The following is a 15,883-nucleotide window of genomic DNA, read 5'->3' on the forward strand; positions in this document are numbered from 1 at the left end:
TGTGACCATAATTCATAGTTTTCTTTGTTTCGAGAATAACTTCAACCAAATTCAAGGTAATTCATAGGTATTTGTTCTACCTTACATGTAACTGAGCGTTTCATCAGCCGTATTGAGTAGGACGTCACAAAATGTTTTTTTCCCCACGGCAGTGAGTGTCGGCTATGTAGACAGCTAGGCTAGCAAGTTTTCTGTCCCTCAAGTCGCGGGATCATAGTGGAGTACTTCGTTTGTTGTGGTATGGAGTGAAGATGGCTCCTTTTCCTGACGAGGTGGACGTTTTTACAGGCCCACACTGGCGTATGAAACAGTTGGTGGGTCTGTATTGTGAAAAGGTATGGATTGCACTGGTTAGAACCAAAAATTGCTAGAAGGCTTTAAAGAAGCGAATGTAAAATAATGTTTCTTCTACCTGCTCATGCTGTCTCACAGGCAAGTATTAGTAGGCTCGTTCGTGTCAGCTAACTTAGACTAGCATGTCGAAGATAGGTGGCAAATGTGGGAAGTCATTTGTTTATGTCGCAGGACTAAATTATCAGTCTAAGGTATTTGATCATGTGTTACTAATGTCTATCATAAGCTATATTGTAGTCACACACTGTTCTAATTGAGCCCTGTTGTAATTCTGCGTAGTTGATATCAAGCTAATCTACACCCATGTAGGATGGCTTACGTTAGTTCAGAAAGTGAAGATGACAGTTAAACAAATATTTACTGATAACGTTATTATTGGGCTGCTGTTTCTTAGCAGGAATAGCATACTATTTTAAATTAAGAGTTTGATCTCGTCGTCTAACGTTATAGCATGTCAGCCAACTGTTACCTAATTCAGCGACGTAGTCAGGTAAACGTCAGGCGATAGCTAGCTAGCCAGACGAGGCACCATGCAATCACAGTTCAAAATGGTTGCATAAATGGCTCGTTGGGCAACTACGTTCATTATACGTTTTATACTGCAAAATGGGTCACTCTTCTGTCTTGTACTAAAAGCATACTGTCAGTTGTGTTCTTCTGGTGGCTTTTCTGCTAGCAGCCACTTGCAGAAGTGATTAACAGTTAGCTAGTCACATCCACGGTAATGTTGTTTATAAGCTAACGTTAACTTGCTGACTCGAAGCGAGGGAATAAACCTAGCTATTTGTTGCATGCATGATATTTGCCCCTCTGACCATATTTCAATGGGAAATCGTTAGCCAAATACTGTTGGGGCCTCGATATTAATGAGGTACACAGTTATTTGGCAACCTTAACGTTTAGCTAGTGTGACCAAGTAGGTAGTTAGCAAGCTAACCCGTTTTGCTCAGTCTGCCAGATGGCTTGTTGTGGAATTCATCTAGTCAGCTTGCCTCATGAGATAGATAGTCGTTTAAGTCAGTGCTCTGTATGACTGTCTCATAGCTTAGAAGCACATACAATAGATAGCCGTTTTAGTCAGTGGTCTGGATGACTGTCGCATAGCTTAGAAACACATAAGATGGATAGTCGTTTTAGTCAGTGGTCTGGATGACTGTCTCAAGTTGTTGGTCGCAAATGCATTCCTAGTTACATAAGGGGTACCAACACACAGTACCCGTTTTGTGTGGCGGGTTGATGGAGGACAATGACCCACAAACATTAAACGCACTCTGTAAGTGCTATTGTACTGGTCGCTTCGATGTTGACACCTGAAGTAAGAATCTAACTTTAATTAATTCCTCTATTACAGCTTTCGAAAACCAACTTCTCCAACAACAATGATTTCAGATCGTTTCTGCAGTCTCTCTGTGCTACATTCAAAGAGTTCAAAATGCACGAACAGATCGAGAACGAGTACATCATTGGACTGCTGCAGCAACGTAGCCACACGGTCTATAATGTGCACTCAGACAACAAGCTTTCTGAGATGTTGACGCTCTTTGAGAAAGGACTCCGGAGTGTCAAGGTGAGTCTGGGTCATTTGAAACACGTTGCTGGAATTACGCTTTTAGACCAAATCTTATCAAACCACCTTACTGAGTTAGTCTGGCAGACAATCACACAGACACACTTCTCACATGATGTTTGTTGGCCTGGGTTGAGAGCAACATAGTTTGCTGACTTTCAGTTAGGCAACTGTCTAAAAAGGACAGGGTGTGTCCGTATGTTTATTTTGTTTCCTGAAGTTTATGTAATGGGTATGCTTGCATAAATCAGGGAACCATTGTAGACTGTAATGAAGTATTGTTTCTTATACATTATTGTTAATATTTGTTAATTAGTTTAATCCTGTCATCATAATCATTGAAGAAAGCCTGAGACATTGGTGGTAGTTGGCTATCCATATTTATGAGTTTATTGAGCTATCAAATGTTAATCTGTCACCATGACTAAGGGAAAACAAGCCTGTAGTCGCAGTTTGTCAAGCTGGTGTAATCCATACTCTTGGCACCTTTTTTTACAAGGCATGATCAGTGAGGATTCTGTGAGGGTTTGTGGTTCAGGAGAAGTCTGGGAAGTCCCGCCCCACTTCTTCCGGCCAAATTGATTTTGCCTCTGCACTGGGTCTGGCCAACTTTGGATAGCCGTTCATTTCAAGATTTCCAGAATCCTTGGAGCCAATCACAAACTGGCTTTTGGCTACCTGGCGCGCCATTGGCGGATTTAAACTTACCACGGCTACTTTACTAAATCTACTGCACGGAGAGTTTTTAAACATTGGACATGGTGGCCGCGGAAGCACCGCAAAACTTCGATAAGGCAAGTTTTCTTTGAAAACAGAACAGAAACTTGCCCTGGAACAATTCATACAGAAAAAAAATGTGTTTGCTTTATTACCGATCGTTGTATCGTTGTATAGTATCGTTGGTCTGATTGGTTAAAGGCGTGTCCAATTACGTGAGTGAAGTGGATCGCTGATGGCCAGACTAACTGAGCAAATGAAATGAAATGCAGTGAAGGGGCAGGGAATTCCCAGGCAAGTTCAGGAGTGTAAGAAAGCTGCATTTGGTCGAGGGGCCACCAAAATTCAAGAGCGTCATGCATTTTACAGTTTTTCTTCATAACCTAAGTAGATCATTTATAAAGATGGCTATGTTAATAGTTATTCAAGTTAACCATAATTGAAATGTTATACTTTTTTTCTTAAGGTTAGTTCTATACAAAGGACTATGTGTAGTTGTCTGGACTGCAGTGCTTTGTCTTAATGCTATGAAGAACACACCCAGGTCACGTAACACAGTTACCATATTGTTGAGTTATCCAAAAAATACCCCCTTGAACAGTGCACCCCCATTGGTTTGCCAATTTGCGGAATTTTCCAGCTTGCGGTTAGCCAAGTCAAACTCGGCACATCCTGTGAGTCTCAGCATAGGAACAGGAAGGCAGAAATAACTTCAACATGAATAAACAGCTTTATTAAATTGTTTTCGGTTTATTTGTGTTTTAATCCTCCTTTGTAGACACAGGAAGCCAGTCATAAACGTACTTGTTTGTTTTGGAGGCAGAGTGCTCCAAATTAAATTTGTAGAGAGGAGTTGCTAAAACCTGCATGGCAGAGTTCTAATATAATTCAGTGTGAGTGACCTCCTCGTCTTAAGTCGGACCTCTCCTTGTTCTCCACTGGGTATAAAGTCTGACTGCAACGCTCAAAAGAACGCCACCTCTGCACTTCACACATCAGCTACAGGCAGTTTCCTGTTTTTTTGTTTCGTTCAACATGTCCGAAGTGTGCGCACAGGGCCTGGATTTGTGTTGGTGTCAACACTGGTTTGGGAAGGGCCTTTCATACTTGCAGAATCAGCTAAATGTGGCAAGCATTTGTGTGAATGCAGGTGTGTTTGTCCCTTTCAGAGTGAGTACGAACAGCTGAATTATGCGCATCAGCTGAAGGAGAGACTGGAGGCCTTCACTCAGGACTTCCTTCCCCATATGAAGGAAGAGGAGGAGGTATGACCATTTCCTCTTTGTTTTAACATGGCAACAACTTTTTTTTAAATTTAATCCCAAGGATAGGATTGGTTTTATAGAAATTCAGTCTGCCATCCTGTGAAATGTTCAAATTACAATGTGTGTGTGCGTGTGAAAGAGAAACAGAGATAACCATCTCGTCTCACTCCCTCTATACCTCTCTCTCGGTCTTGCCCTGCTTTCAGACACCTGACAAGACACTATTCTCTAGGATTGCCTGTGTGGGTTATGGCTGTACTGATGTAGTGTCTGTGCTGCTCTAGGTCTTCCAGCCCATGCTGATGGAGTACTTCACCTACGAGGAGCTGAAGGACATCAAGAAGCAGGTGATCGCCCAGCACTGCCGGCAGCAGAGGTGGGACTGCGCGGCCGAGGTGCTCAAAGGCTTCAGTCTGCTCAACCAGGCCGAGGAGCTGCACAAGGTCTTCAAATACTCAGACCACGAGAAGACAGATGACGGTGAGTTGGACCGTTTGTGCCTTAAAGGAGATACTGAATAGTAATAACTGTATACTGTTCATCACCTGGGATATGGGATGTTAGAAACAAAGCTTGGAGCATCATGCTGAGTAGCAAAATAAGATGAGATGTTGGTTAAAACTCTGTCAAATGTTTTTTCAGAGGACTTCCTTTTTGCATGTCTGATGCAAATGAGACTTTTCCTTGAAGTGTTCTACCATCATCATTGACAGTCAGAACTGGTGTCAAAACAGCTTATGAAATGTGCCTCTTGCCCCATTAAGGGAGAGTTTGTTTTCACAGCTGTTTGTACAGCCTCACAGTTTTTCTGACCATGACTGTTCTTTCTCGTCTCCCCGGCTGGGCAGAGTTGGAGAAGGGGTCCGGATCGGCCCATATCTCCCAGCTCCCAGTGGAGGTTCTGCTCAAGCTGTTCAGATACCTGGGCCCAGAGGACCTGTGTCGCTGCGGGCAGGTTTCCACCACCTGGTCAAATGTGGCCAAGACTGGCTCTCTGTGGAAGCACCTATACCCAGTCCGCTGGGCTAGAGGTAAGAAAAATCACTGTGTTGCTTTTAAACCCTTGATATTAAAATACACAGTTAATTTAAAAGGGTTAGGTTTTGAGAGATGTTGTTTTTTTTAAGCAACTACTTTTGTTATCGTCTACAAATTTCTTTTGATGGAATTTGGTCATGTGAAGGACAGATAAACACACCACAGCTTGATATATTTCTAAATCCTTGGTAGTGAAAAGCTGTAGATTCTCCTAGCCGTCCAGGCTATGCACTGTGTAGTTCTTTGGTTCGGGTCAGAACACCCCAAAAAAATAGGTATATCACCAGTAGTATCACCAAAAGATGGCAGTTAATATGTAAGCAAGTATTTATCAGTGCAAACCTGGCTGTTGGTGTTGTTTTTGAAGGGTTTTTCATACTTTACACAGGTAGCTAGTTTTAGAAAAATTCCGTAGTGCTTCTTTAAATTTCTACTACTGAAAGTCAGCAAATACACCCTGACTACTGAGTATTATATTATTGGTTCACTGTTTTCTCTTTTGCTTCTTTTTGCTGGTCTTTTAAAAAAACTGTTTTTAGAAATGTAAGCCAGTGTTTCATTATGTTCACATGAAGATTTAGAGCTTTTCCCCCACAAAGCTGAACCTTGCATTGGCAGTTGAAGGATCCACCTTCATAGTCTGTGCAGTTGGCCAGCTAAAGATACAGTATGTCCCTGCCACCTTTGTCCAGATGGAAGTTAACACTGTGCTCACACATGTCTCCTAGGTGACTACTACCACAGTCCCCCTGGAGAGATGGATCAGGAGCCGGATGATGATTGGGCGAAGAACCTGCAGGACGAGGGTCGAGCTTATCAGGAGAAAGACGAAGACGCAGATGTGGATGAGTCTGGTGAGTCTGAAAGAGTTTGAAAGAGTTGCCCGGTTGCCCTAGCAACATTGAAGTACCCTGGTCACGTAGTGAGGAGTGGAACATTTACTATGTTATGGCTGGAATAGCTTTCAGTGGAATTTCGACACCAAAGAAGATATCAGCCACAACCTCACAGTGGATATATTAATATGGCTGTGTGTTATCACTGCAGAAGAATACTTTTTTATTATTGTTGTGATTGTTTATACCATGTAAAGCACCTTGAGACTTGGTATTTTAAAGTGTGCTGTACAAATAAAATCCATTATTAATATTATTATTATTAGAAGAAGCCTCAGAGGAAAGTCCAGCTATAAGTGCAGTTCAGCGAGAGAAGCAGCTTCTGAATGGGATGATCCAGCACCTTCTGCCCATTGTGGGCCCTTCCGTCAGGTCCATCGTTTTGGCATACAGCTTTGCAGTGTCCAGTAAAATGGTATGTGGAAGAGATTCCCTTCACAACACTCTTTCAGTTCCATTAGTTTCATTCAGTTTCACTGGTACAGTTCTGTTTGGATGTTCTTTCATGTTAAGTTAAGACTTAAGAGTTTTCTTTGTCAATCGCACCTCAGGTCCGCCAGATCCTCGCCCTGTGCCCCAATCTCACCTACCTGGACTTGACCCAGACTGAAGTCACCGACTCTGCATTTGACAGGTAGTCCATCCTTCCAATTAGCCTTAAAGGGAAACTTGAACAGGATTTTTCAACCTGTGCCCTGTTTTTAGATCTTTTCGGGTTAAAACTTTTACTTAGGGCAACTTAGGCCATACAATTCATGCCTCTGCGTCAAAGTAAAACGTTTTTTCCCCGCCACTGACAAGCTTATAATGTTAGTATAAGTGTCTGGCTACATGGAAAGTATCCCTACAAAGATACTGAGAGATTTCTGTTTCTGTTTTTAAAAATGACTGTATATGACCGGTTATTCTATGTCAATATTGGACCGTTTCAGATGGTTAATAGTCCTTAGTAAAAGTTTGGACCCAAAAAGATCTAAAGGGTAGGTCCCATCCTGAAGTTTCCCTTTAAGATCGTGCTCACTTCAAAGAGAAGTGTTAGATGGATGTTATTGGTAGTGCTGTAAATGGTGTCAACAGTCTCCTGTCAGAGAAGTAGAATTGCACCATTGGGATGTTTAAATCTGATCATCAGATTACTTTCGATATCCACTTCTGTTTTTCTTTTTCTTATGTCTCCAGTTGGGCCTCTCTGGGCGTGTGTAGCTCTCTGGAGCACCTGGACCTGTCCGGCTGCGAGAAGATCACAGACCACACCCTGAAGAGGCTTTCCGTGGGGTTGGGGGACCTGGCCTCCACCTCCTTCCCCAGAAACAGCCCACAGCGCAAGGCCAAGCTGCTGGCAGGTCCCCCCTCTCCCATCAGGCTCCAGCATGAGGCCCCCATCCGCCCCATCGGGAGGGGCAGGCAGGCACTCATCTTCAAGAGAAGGCCCGGTGGCTGTGGCAACAGCTTCGGACCGGCGCCTGTCTGGGTCCTGGACCCAGCCGACCTGGTTGATATCGAGGACGCGGCGGAGTGGAGCCGGCGCGGGGGGTTGGGCCCTGCACTGGAAAGCCCCGCTGGGCACCTGGAGGTGCAGACAGCCGGGGGCCAGTGCTGCTGCAAAAGGAGCCGCACGCGAGGCTTCAGAACTGGCAATGGTTGTGGAGGCAGCACTGGCGCCCCCTACTGGCAGCAGCTGCAACATGCACCCTACAGAGATGCCCAGTGTGGCCACTCCACCTGCTGTGGTGGAGCCACTGCCCTCAGGACTTCAAAAGGGGGGCAGTGCAGCCCTCTGACCACAGGGGGCAGCACTGACTTTCGGACTAAGTGCCCTGCAGAGGGCCAGACATGCCCCGGACATGACAAACAAACTGACAAATCGGACACCTTCCGCTCTCTCAGGTTTCTCAGCCTGTCTGGATGCTATCATGTCACAGACTTGGGCTTGAGGTAATTCATTTCCTTCACGTTACAAGTTACGTTTCAGGTTTTATTTTAGCATCTTGAAGCAGCAGTAAAGAGTTTGGGTCTAAAACTACCAAGCTAACTACCTAAAAGCTGCACAGAAACATTGTAAACACCAACAACGGCCCAATTGGCACTGTTAAGAACTTGCTAACATGGTAACTGGTATCTTTCATGTTTTTTTTTTTATATATATTGTAACAGTGATATATTTACAGAGAGTAACCACGTAAAAATGTTCTTGGTACTTTGCTCAGGGAGACTACGCAAACTTTAGTAATATGCATCATGATGATTGTTGCTGTCTGAGCTTGTTAAATTATAATAATTTTTATTCTAAAAAAATATCTGCCATATTTAGAAAGCTAGCGTGCCCGGTGGGTTAATCTGTCCTTGACAGAGCCATTTCCCATCAAAACATTTTAGATGATGATAACCAAGTTTAGCTGCCTATAAAAACACCTCAAAATGTGGCAAATTGTTGCATAGAGGTTCTTTAAGTTGAAAGAAAAATCACATTTCTAAATGGTTAGTTTCTGTTTAGAAATATTCTAAACATCAACTGATATGTGCTACTGCTGTAGGATCCCTTGGGTGCAGTTGTGACTTGATGAACTGCCAAGTAGGAATTAGAATCTCGTTCACTACAAGCTGACCATCCTTTCTCAGGGTTAATCTTTGCACGACAGTTCATTTTATGATCTATGGCTTTTAGACGGTCAACTGTGGTTTGGGTTTCCTCTGAGAGCCTTCTTAGACTGTTGGGATGCAGCATGAAGTGAATGAGTAAGTTATATAAGGACATGATCCTCTCACTCAATGCTGAGACGATTTGCATGGCTTCACAACTTGGAAAATGGCTTGCAGTTGACTTGAAATATACCTGAATCTTTCTGAGGACAAAACCAAATGTCCTTTTGAAACAGCCTTGATTTTTTTTTGGACTGAAGACTGGAAGGAACAGATTGCCTGAAAATGGCGATCCAAATTCCCCTCTTAATGTATTGCAACTATTTCATGTTCTGAGCTCTCCAGCTGATCACTTCTTAACAAAGCCAGGGACATGCGGTAGAATAGTTAATACAGAAAGAAAATTAATCACTGCTGTCACCTAGTGTTTGTGTCATGAACATCACTCACCAGAGTGTACATATGGTCAGTGTCTGTGTGTGTTTAACGTAGGACTCTAACTTTAATGAAAAGGATGAATTGGTTATTTATTGCCATACGTTCCTTGAATTATTTCACCTTTTTATTTAAGAAAGCTTCCAATTGTTTTTGTGTTTATGTTTGTACTTTGTGTTTAGTAGACCTGCTCAAAAATGCAAGGAAAGGTGAAACAACATGTCATTATTCATGATTTATTTATTTATTTATTTTAATGGAAAACTAGGGAAGGGATAAAATATTCTCCTCTTGATTCTGTGAATTCAGAATTGGTAATGCAGGAATGTTCCTTTGAGCACTTGCTCTGCCTCGTACATATACACTTAATCTGCTCTGAATAAGTAGTTAACATCTGGCACGCTTAAAGTAATTCTGTAAAATCCTATGGCCATAGCTGACTCTTAATGTGTGTGTGTGTGTGTGTGTGTGTGTGTGTGTGTGTGTGTGTGTGTGTGTGTGTGTGTGTGTGTGTGTGTGTGTGTGTGTGTGTGTGTGTGTGTGTGTGTGTGTGTGTGTGTGTGTGTGTGTGTGTGTGTGTGTGTGTGTGTGTGTGTGTGTGTGTGTGCGCGCGCTGTGTACCCACCAGGGCCCTGTCTCAGCGCGGGGGCCTCCCGGTCGTGGAGCACCTGAACCTGTCGGGCTGCCTCTTCATCACCGAGGTGGGGCTGCAGGAGCTGGTGTCCGCCTGTCCAGAGCTCAATGACGAGCACTTCTACTACTGTGACAACATCAATGGTAACGCCTCCCCTCACTCCACTAACATGTACACAAGCACATGTTCAGACCCTCAGGGCGTGTGCATAGCAGTATCAGAGGGAATTTGTGTCTGGTGTGGAGTGCATTGCATATTCTGTCACTGTGTACACCCACTTTGGCCAGATGCTATAGTTTGGCTAAAGAGGCCATAGACTATAGTATTGATGTACAGTGCCACTTGAAAGTATGTGAACCCCTTGAGCAGTTGAGAGTTTTCTGTTGTTTTACCATGATTTTTCATTTTTTCATCACCAATTTTCCATAGATGAAATGTCAGGTTTATGTTTATCATTTGCATGTACTTGTTTAGAGGGAATTGTTTGAGTAGCCAAAAAACTACATGAAACATGGAATTAGTGTTTTTTCAAAAGTAAGTGAACCCCCAGCTGGATTGGTAAAGTCAAGCAGGTAACAGATTCGGTGAAACATATTTGGGTGCTTAATTAGTCAATTAAGTAAACCAATCAACTGAGACATCCTTAGAAAAAGGGTTGGGCAACACAGATTAAAAGAGAGAGGAAATCAACCAAACTACTGTAGTGCCAAGGTGTACCCACACAGATCAACAATGCAGAGAGGAAACGAGATATCTGAGAACATCAGGAAGAAGGTTCTGACAGCCCATCAGTCTTGGGAAAGCTATAAGACCATCTCCAAAAGATTCCAGCTCCATCCATCCATCCAAGGCAAATAATTTAGAAATGGAGGGCATTCAACATTACTGTATCTCTGCCTTGAAGTGGACACCCATCAAGACCATCACCAAGAAGCACCAGAATAAGAATAAATCAGGTAAAAGTCAACCCACACATCACCTCTAAAGAGTTTTGGACCTCTCTGGCAGCATCTGGGGTAAATGTACATGGGTCTACAATCAGACGAAAATTGTTGGTTTTGATCATGACCAAATTATTCTATCTCGGACTCATCTGTTCAAAGAAGGGACTTCCAGAAGGCCTTTGGTTTATCCAAGTGCTCTCTGGCAAAGTTGAAACAGGCAGTTTTGTTCTTTCTTGAGAGCTGAGGCTTCCTTCTAGCAACCTGATCATGAATGTCATGTCTACTCAATTTTCGTCTGATTGTAGACGCATGTTCATTTACCCCAGATGCTGCCAGAGAGGTCCGAAACTCTTTAGAGGTGATGTGTGGGTTGACTTTTACCTGATTTAACATTCTTCTGGTGCTTCTTGGTGATGGTCTTGATGGGTGTCCACTTCTAAGCAGAGATGCGGTCATGTTGAATGCCCTCCATTTCTAAATGATTTGTCTTGGATGGATGGATGGAGCTGGAATCTTTTGGAGATGGTCTTATAGCTTTCCCAAGACTGATGGGCTGTCAGAACCTTCTTCCTGATGTTCTCGGATATCTCGTTTCCTCTCTGCATTGTTGATCTGTGTTGGTACAACGTGGCACTACAGTAGTTTGGTTGGTTTCCTCTCTCTTTTAATCTGTGTTGCCCAACCCTTTTTCTAAGGATGTCTCAGTTGATTGGCTTGCTTAATTGACTAATTTAGCACCCAAATATGTTTCGCCGAATCTGACATGACACAAGACATTTTGTATAGAACTCGTTCTGCTGAAACTTTAGACGTCCGTAACAGCCCCCTCCCATTTTCTTCAGCAAATAACCAAATTCCTTTACAGTACGAACCAGTTCTGTGACTCCAGTTTCAAATTTCAGCCCTTAAATTGTAGTCATATGTACAATAAGATTATTGAAATTGCTTTGTTTTGCTTTAAGAAGGTCTTAAGAGCACAAGGCTCTAAGCACCTGCACCACTGGCCCTCAGGTCACATTGGACTGCAAGAGCAACATCATGGATTGCCAAGAATGGCAGAAAATATATAAACATTATACTGAAATAATAGAATTAAACAGAATTAGAAACAAAGAACAAGCAGTTTTTTAAAAGCGGCGTAAACATTTGTGGTTACTTGTTATATGGTCAAATGTGCTTGATTACGTTCTCAAATATCGATACATTCCATATCAATCCCTTATCTTTGTAGAGTCTGCCCATTATTGTGACTGAAATAGGCACAGCATATTTTCCACTGATTTAAGTGGATTAATCTGTCCGGAAACAAACCTGTAATCCCGAAATCAGTTTAAAATTTTTAAAGAAAGAGAATGCACAAATTCAAGGAAATTGAGCACATTTCTCAACCTCTGTTTCAAGCTGTTGTCCTTATTTGACATTAGCACATAGCATCACCAAGAGTGTCCTGACATACATTTGTTATTCAGGACAAATTGCAAAGATCGAGAGAAGAGTATTGGTTCCATAAATACGGTGTATGAGTAGAAAAGTATTCAACACGATTTAAGAATGTATGCACCGTTGATGCATGTGGCACAGCGGTTAATGAGGATGCAACGATTCTGTATAATCAGTTATGTATTATTATGTTTTTAAGTCCCTACAGTATTTTTTATAAATAACTTTCTTTTTTTTCAGCTGCTTACATTGAGACATGTCGGATTTCCAAATGTAAAAGTACATAAACTCCACATAATCCACATTAGAGATTAAATTATGTATTCTTATGTATTCTCATTCATGTATACAATACATGCCAAAATCATTACTAAAATAGCTTCCTTTTTGCTGTGTAGCTTGTCCCATTTGGACCCATTCAAATTTGAATGGTGTATATTTTATGGGCTACATCTGGGGGGTTGTCAGTCTTTAGGACGGCAAATGTGAATTCCTTGTAAAAACATGAACCAAACAATCCCACACCAGGTGTTGTTATTCTGAAATGGCTTCTAGAAGTAGCTGGTCTTGTCTAACCTTGCCCTTAGCTACCAGCACGCTCATTTGTAGAGTTCCTGAGAGTGTAAGGTAAGTTGATGGAAATGATTGACATTGCGTACTGTACACGTGCCTGTACACTCTTTTAGTCACTCTATGACCTCTGAGTTAGACACTTACTGTCATCTCTCAGGTAAGTCGTCCTATGTGACTACTCCTACTTTGGATTTCTTTCACTTTTAGTCCTCTGTTAAACACAGTTGCACATTCCACAACAGATGAGGTTGCCACTACAAAAGAGGACCCTGTGTCTTCTAAACATGGTATTTGAACGTGTTTTTAGTTGAACACCAGTGTTTCCTACAGGTCTGAAATATACTTGTGTTGGTAGCGGATAGAAAGGCCTGGCATTACCTGTGGGCACACAAATGATCAAATCTTAAGTGTGTACAAAGATGGCACTGTTTGTAAGAGCACTTACTAGTCTTTCTAGGCTTTTCAAAGAATATCTATTGTTGTCTTTGCCAAATACAAGAGCCCCAACTTCTATGAAAGCCCTCTTTAAGGGGCCTTTCTTTACTGGAGGCTTGTGCTGCCTGCACATTCACTAAAAAAATCTTACAAAAAAAAACTATTATTACAAAAAAATGGCTTTGCAAATGCTATTATCTTACCATGCTGGGTAAGGTAGAGCCTGTGCTTGAACTGCAAGATTTTGTGACAGTCAGGGTTCCATTCTGAGTTGTGATGCTCGCAATCTGAAATAATGTATTGGTACTTTAGCATTTAAAAGGCAGACTTCTCCTTGCTTTGTCATCTGTCACAGTGAATGGTATGTTTGGGACTGTGCTGCTTTGACCCCTGATCCTGCCTCTACCACACTGGGACCTGCTGCCTCTGCCTCTGCCTCTGCCTCTGCCTCTCCCTCGGCACTCACTTATTGAGCGACTGGATTTGAGAACAAGCTTTAATCTAGTTTGGTCTCTGCATTTCTTCTTACTGTTGACTGCCATTATAACTTCATGTCAAATTCACTGACACGTGTCATTATTGAGGCTTATACTTTCATTTATTGACATTTCATGCTAAATGCTTATGTTGGCTAGGTTACCTGTGGTGCTGTGCGTATCTCTTCCTCATCCTCACGGCGTATTCTCTTTAAATATTTTTTGAATACACATATCTGCTGATTGAATGCATGAAATAGTCTAACCTTTGCCAGAGTTAGTCTGTGTCTTTATAACTGCCATAGCCTGAACAGAAAGCAAATGATAATCTTTCTTATATTTAGCTAGGACAGCTTTGCTGAATGTTGTGAATGCACTTGAGTCTTGTAGCTAACAATAGTTGCCCCTTTGTTGTTGCTTTCTCCCATAGTATCCAAAGCTACTACCAAAGTCAGAGAACACTTGCACAATAAAGACAAAAGGATTTGCTATACCTGGTCTTGTAATATATCCATCACTCACAGTTTATTGTAGAGTTAGTGTGATAAAGACCCATTCTGTGACCCTTCATGTGATAGAAAAAACTAAAGTACGGGACCGCTCGAGTAAAGGGAGATTGTCCCCTATTTCATCGATCACAGACAGCGTCATTCTCTCAGACGGATAAAATGATACAAATACAAAATGCTAAAATGGGTCGCCAAATTCAATTTGGCGGCTGTTAACACACCTTGGTGCCTGCCCAAGTTCAGTGTGGGGAACACTGAACACACATTAAGAGGTTACCTGTGTGGAGTTTTGCCCAATAGAAAGGCCCTGTTTGTGTTTCTCTAGCGCCCCCTAACTGCCGTGTGTTGCCATGTCTCTCCACAGGTCCCCATGCTGAGACGGCCAGCGGTTGCCAGAACCTGCAGTGTGGCTTCAGGGCGTGCTGCCGCTCTGGAGAGTAGAGCCCACATCCTCTTCTCCCCTCTTCCATCTCGTGTGTGTGTGTGTGTGTTCTCCTGTAGATCACTCTCCCACTCCTCTCATACGTGCACTTTAAATCTAGGAACACCATCGGCTGTGCTCCCCTTTTTTTTCTTTCTTTTTTTTTTCCTGACCTGCTAAAATTCCTGAAATGACATTTCCATCTGTATTTCTTGAGACATAATATTTCTAAATACAGAGAGTGAACATCTGTATATGCAGACCTGTTGGAAACCGGTGAAGATGTTTAATCTGGTTCTTTCTGTTCTCCTATAGGGCGGGGGTGAGATGGTGATATCATCCTGTAGTTTGGGGCGTTGCATTTTAAAACTAACTGAGCTTCACTTAGTTATGTTTGTTTTTGCCTTAGGGATCCTTTCCATCTTATTTTTTCAGAAGTTCACAGCATAGATTGTCTTTTCTGAGTAGATCTTCTCCTAAAAAGCTCTCATAGACTTCATAGATGAGCATGCAACACGTTACCATTTTAAACCTTCTTTTGTCAGTCACACAGATAGTTACACCTTATTGAGATGATTATGAACCCCCTATATAAGACACATGCAAACTATTGCTCTTCAGCTAGGTTACATATAGGTGACACTTTAAGATGGCATCTCAAGGAATTCATGCAGTCCTATTAAAGGTCGTAGTTTAAATTCTGCCATTATGTCATTTCAATTTACCAGCACACCTATTGGTTAGTTTTGTAATGTTATAGGCTCAGTTTTTGGAGTCATCTGAATTGTTTTCCTCACTTTATATCTGGTTTTGGATGATTTGGATTGAATGAATAAATTATTTGCCTTGGAACATTTTGAACGATTGAATAGCACATCCTGTTCTTGAGCAGTGTGTTGATTTTTCAACCGAATTGGCCAGCATTCGAAAAATTAATGTGTGATTAAACCTTGATTCCTGATGTCAGGCCAAGCAAATGTAATGATTCCTGAAGCATCATAAATGTATTCAGAATTAGGGTACCAAACATAAGGCTCTCATTCAGTTTGGCCTGAGGCCTTCACATGCATGGTGGGAAAATTTGTTTCAATAAACCATTCTAAAGCTGAACAACATTTCTTGGCTACATTTGTAATTTGTAAATGTATCACCATCACACAGTTCTATATGTCAGGTATCACCCCTAATTGAGTCATATTTACCTCTTTCCTCTGCCTGTACATGATTGTGTGTTTTTATGTATGAGTTTGATAGTAGGCATGTATAATGCACGCGTACAACAGATGCCGATAGTGGCAAAAATAATGCCTTAAAAGATGGCACTTTTTTTCATACTTTCCTTTATTTGGGAGGATGATGGACTTTTAAATGACAGCTGCAAGCGAGTAAGCAATTGGCATAGTCTGCACAATACTATAAATGCCATGTGTGATGCCTGCACCAAGTCTGTAGCAAGCTTTTGTATAACATTTGTTATATTCCAAATTCAGCTGCTGAAGGATTTGATTAGCACAGCCAGATATGATTAGACAGACAACG

The 15,883-nt window shown here is 42.0% G+C and overlaps 1 protein-coding gene across 5 annotated transcripts; it reads left to right on the forward strand.

Moving 5' to 3' along the window:
* Positions 1-224: 224 nt before the first annotated feature.
* fbxl5 (F-box and leucine-rich repeat protein 5) lies at positions 225-15,433 on the forward strand. 5 transcript variants are annotated; one of them, XR_013968506.1, is made up of 12 exons: positions 225-335; positions 1,706-1,921; positions 3,808-3,903; positions 4,188-4,383; positions 4,752-4,934; positions 5,670-5,795; positions 6,104-6,252; positions 6,389-6,471; positions 7,017-7,772; positions 9,541-9,689; positions 14,288-15,306; positions 15,401-15,416. XR_013968506.1 is itself a non-coding variant. In XM_080831801.1 (11 exons), the coding sequence occupies exons 1-11, from the start codon at positions 252-254 to the stop codon at positions 14,362-14,364; spliced, it is 2,115 nt and encodes a 704-aa protein (XP_080687927.1). In that variant the 5' UTR covers positions 225-251; the 3' UTR covers positions 14,365-15,433. The 5 variants fall into 5 exon arrangements, 4 of the variants coding, with proteins under 4 accessions (XP_080687927.1, XP_080687928.1, XP_080687925.1 ...); XM_080831801.1 differs by having other exon boundaries at positions 14,288-15,433; XM_080831802.1 differs by having other exon boundaries at positions 6,107-6,252; positions 14,288-15,433.
* Positions 15,434-15,883: the final 450 nt, after the last annotated feature.

This window comes from Sprattus sprattus (genome assembly GCF_963457725.1).
Source record: "Sprattus sprattus genome assembly, chromosome: 2".
Classification (NCBI taxonomy): Eukaryota; Metazoa; Chordata; class Actinopteri; order Clupeiformes; family Clupeidae; genus Sprattus; species Sprattus sprattus.